Below are 2,033 nucleotides of genomic sequence, written 5' to 3' on the forward strand. Positions count from 1 at the left end.
AATATGGATCTGGCTGGATACCAACCGACCCGGACCCGTTTACAGCATATCTGCTAAAATTGGGCTTCAATTCCGACCCAATAAGGCCCGTGGAAAGTTAGAAAGCCCACTATGGAGAAATTGACGTGGAACGACCACTTTTAACCACTGGATACGGAGATAAAGATATTATCATTTCTCCCGCGTTTCTGCAATTCCCGGCGCCGGTTAAATGCAGAATGCTAATCTCACTCTCTGTGCTCGGCAGCTGCTCCGCCGCCATCACCGCCTCAACTTTCTCCGTACCAGCCAGCAATCGTGTTTTTCACTTCCGGAGTACTCATCTGAAGTCGCTCCGATTCGAGGTTCGAGCCTTCCTCCAGAAATCATCGCCTTCACTCTCCGATCAACCGTCTGTGGTTCTCGACAGTCTCCGAATCCTCGAGTGGGACAAGGTCTGCGATGTCGTCGCCTCTTTCGCTGGAACTTCACTTGGAAAGGAAGCCACCAAGGTAGGATATATAAATACTTATGCACAGATGTTTACGCTTGTATATGTGATTAGCAATTTTGTGAAAGTAATTGTGGATTGTTCATCTCTCTAGGAACAATTGTGGAATTTGAGTCGAACATACGAAGATAGTCTTACACTGTTACAGGAAACCACTGCTGCTTTGGAAATGCATAAATACGGTGCAATGATGGAGTTTACTGGAATTGATATCGAGCTGGTAGCTTCAGTTTCTTATACATTATGTCTTATCAATTATCATCGTGGTTTCTTTGAAGTAAAGTATATTCGATTGATTATAGATCACAAAAGAGCAGTTGGAAATGTACAGTTTCTAATGCTGCAAGCCTGTAATGAAATTTTGTTAAGTGTGCACACTGTATGCTAAATTATTGTGCGGCTTATTGTTGATGAAGGTGAAATTTGCTATACAATGTGCACGTAGGGATTCTCCTGTCAGTGGGAGTGAGGCCATTGCTCTTGCAGCTCTGTTACAGTTTGCTGAAGGTTTACAGTCAAATGTTAAATCTGCAATTAAACAAGATGCAGATTGGTATCAGCGCTTCATGCCTCTTACTGAAGTGGTAGTGTACAGTTCATTTACAGTGACATTTTACTTGGAAACTGACCACTTATGTGTTTATGGATATCCATTCATCCTATATTGTGTTTGCAGATTGTAGAACTTGAGATAAGCCGATCATTGGTGAGCTTCATACAACAACTGGTTGATGAAGATGGCTCTGTTAAGGATTCTGCGGTGTGTTCTCTTCATAGCATTAAACTTTTTTCTTTTCTTTTCTTTTGGACACTAGACTGTCTCAATGCTCTTCAGCTTGCGATAACTAATATCCTAGTACTTTCTAAGTAGCTACCATACATCTTGTTTTATTCACATTAACACTTCCTGTTTTAGAGCTCTACTTTGAGACAATCCCGTGATCAAGTTCGTTTTCTAGAAAGAAAGGTACAATTTCATGTTCCTCCCCCTTCAATACTAGAATTGTGCTCTTGAATAGTTGATATCATTTGATTTATGTAACTATTCATTCTCTTTGCTTCACCTTCAATGCATGCTTTTAGTTGATTCATGGATTACCAGAGATTATAATATCTCTTAGCTATGAACATATAGGGTGCGTTAGTAAATTGGAGAAATGATCCATTTCTCTGGAGAAATAGATAATAATACATTATACTTTGGAAGTTGGAGAAATTTCCATTTTTCTACATTTTGGATGACCCATCTCATAAGTTCTCCAATTTAAAGAAATGGAAATCAGCTTGACATGTCTACAGTAGGTCTCTCCATTGATCCTTGGCAACAGCGTTCAGCTTTCTTTTCCTTTTCCCTTTTATTGTTTTATTGTTTTTGTTTTTTGTTTTTTTTTTTTTTGAACAATTTCAACACCATTTTTTTTTGCATTGTCTAACCTTTTTTTTTTTTCTGTGTTTTCAACCTTTATTTTTCTTGTGTTTAGGCTTTCAACTTTCTTCTTCTTCTTCTTCCTTTTTTTTTTTTTTTTTTTTTTTTTTTTTATTT

The 2,033-nt window shown here is 38.1% G+C and overlaps 1 protein-coding gene across 7 annotated transcripts in view; it reads left to right on the plus strand.

Annotated features, from left to right (window-relative positions):
- Positions 1 to 2,033, plus strand: part of LOC115999664 (endonuclease MutS2) — a 9,262-nt gene continuing 7,229 nt past the window's right edge. For 2 of the 7 annotated variants that reach the window (XM_031239517.1, XM_031239519.1), the window contains exons 1-5: positions 9 to 491; positions 585 to 710; positions 907 to 1,074; positions 1,167 to 1,250; positions 1,407 to 1,457. In XM_031239517.1, coding sequence (XP_031095377.1) covers positions 219 to 491; positions 585 to 710; positions 907 to 1,074; positions 1,167 to 1,250; positions 1,407 to 1,457 — 702 coding nt within the window. In that variant the 5' untranslated portion in view covers positions 9 to 218. Of the gene's footprint in view, positions 492 to 584; positions 711 to 906; positions 1,075 to 1,166; positions 1,251 to 1,406; positions 1,458 to 2,033 lie in introns of all 7 variants that reach the window. The other 5 variants (XM_031239522.1, XM_031239521.1, XM_031239518.1 and 2 more) reach the window with 5 other exon arrangements.

Source organism: Ipomoea triloba, chromosome 12 (genome assembly GCF_003576645.1).
Source record: "Ipomoea triloba cultivar NCNSP0323 chromosome 12, ASM357664v1".
Classification (NCBI taxonomy): Eukaryota; Viridiplantae; Streptophyta; class Magnoliopsida; order Solanales; family Convolvulaceae; genus Ipomoea; species Ipomoea triloba.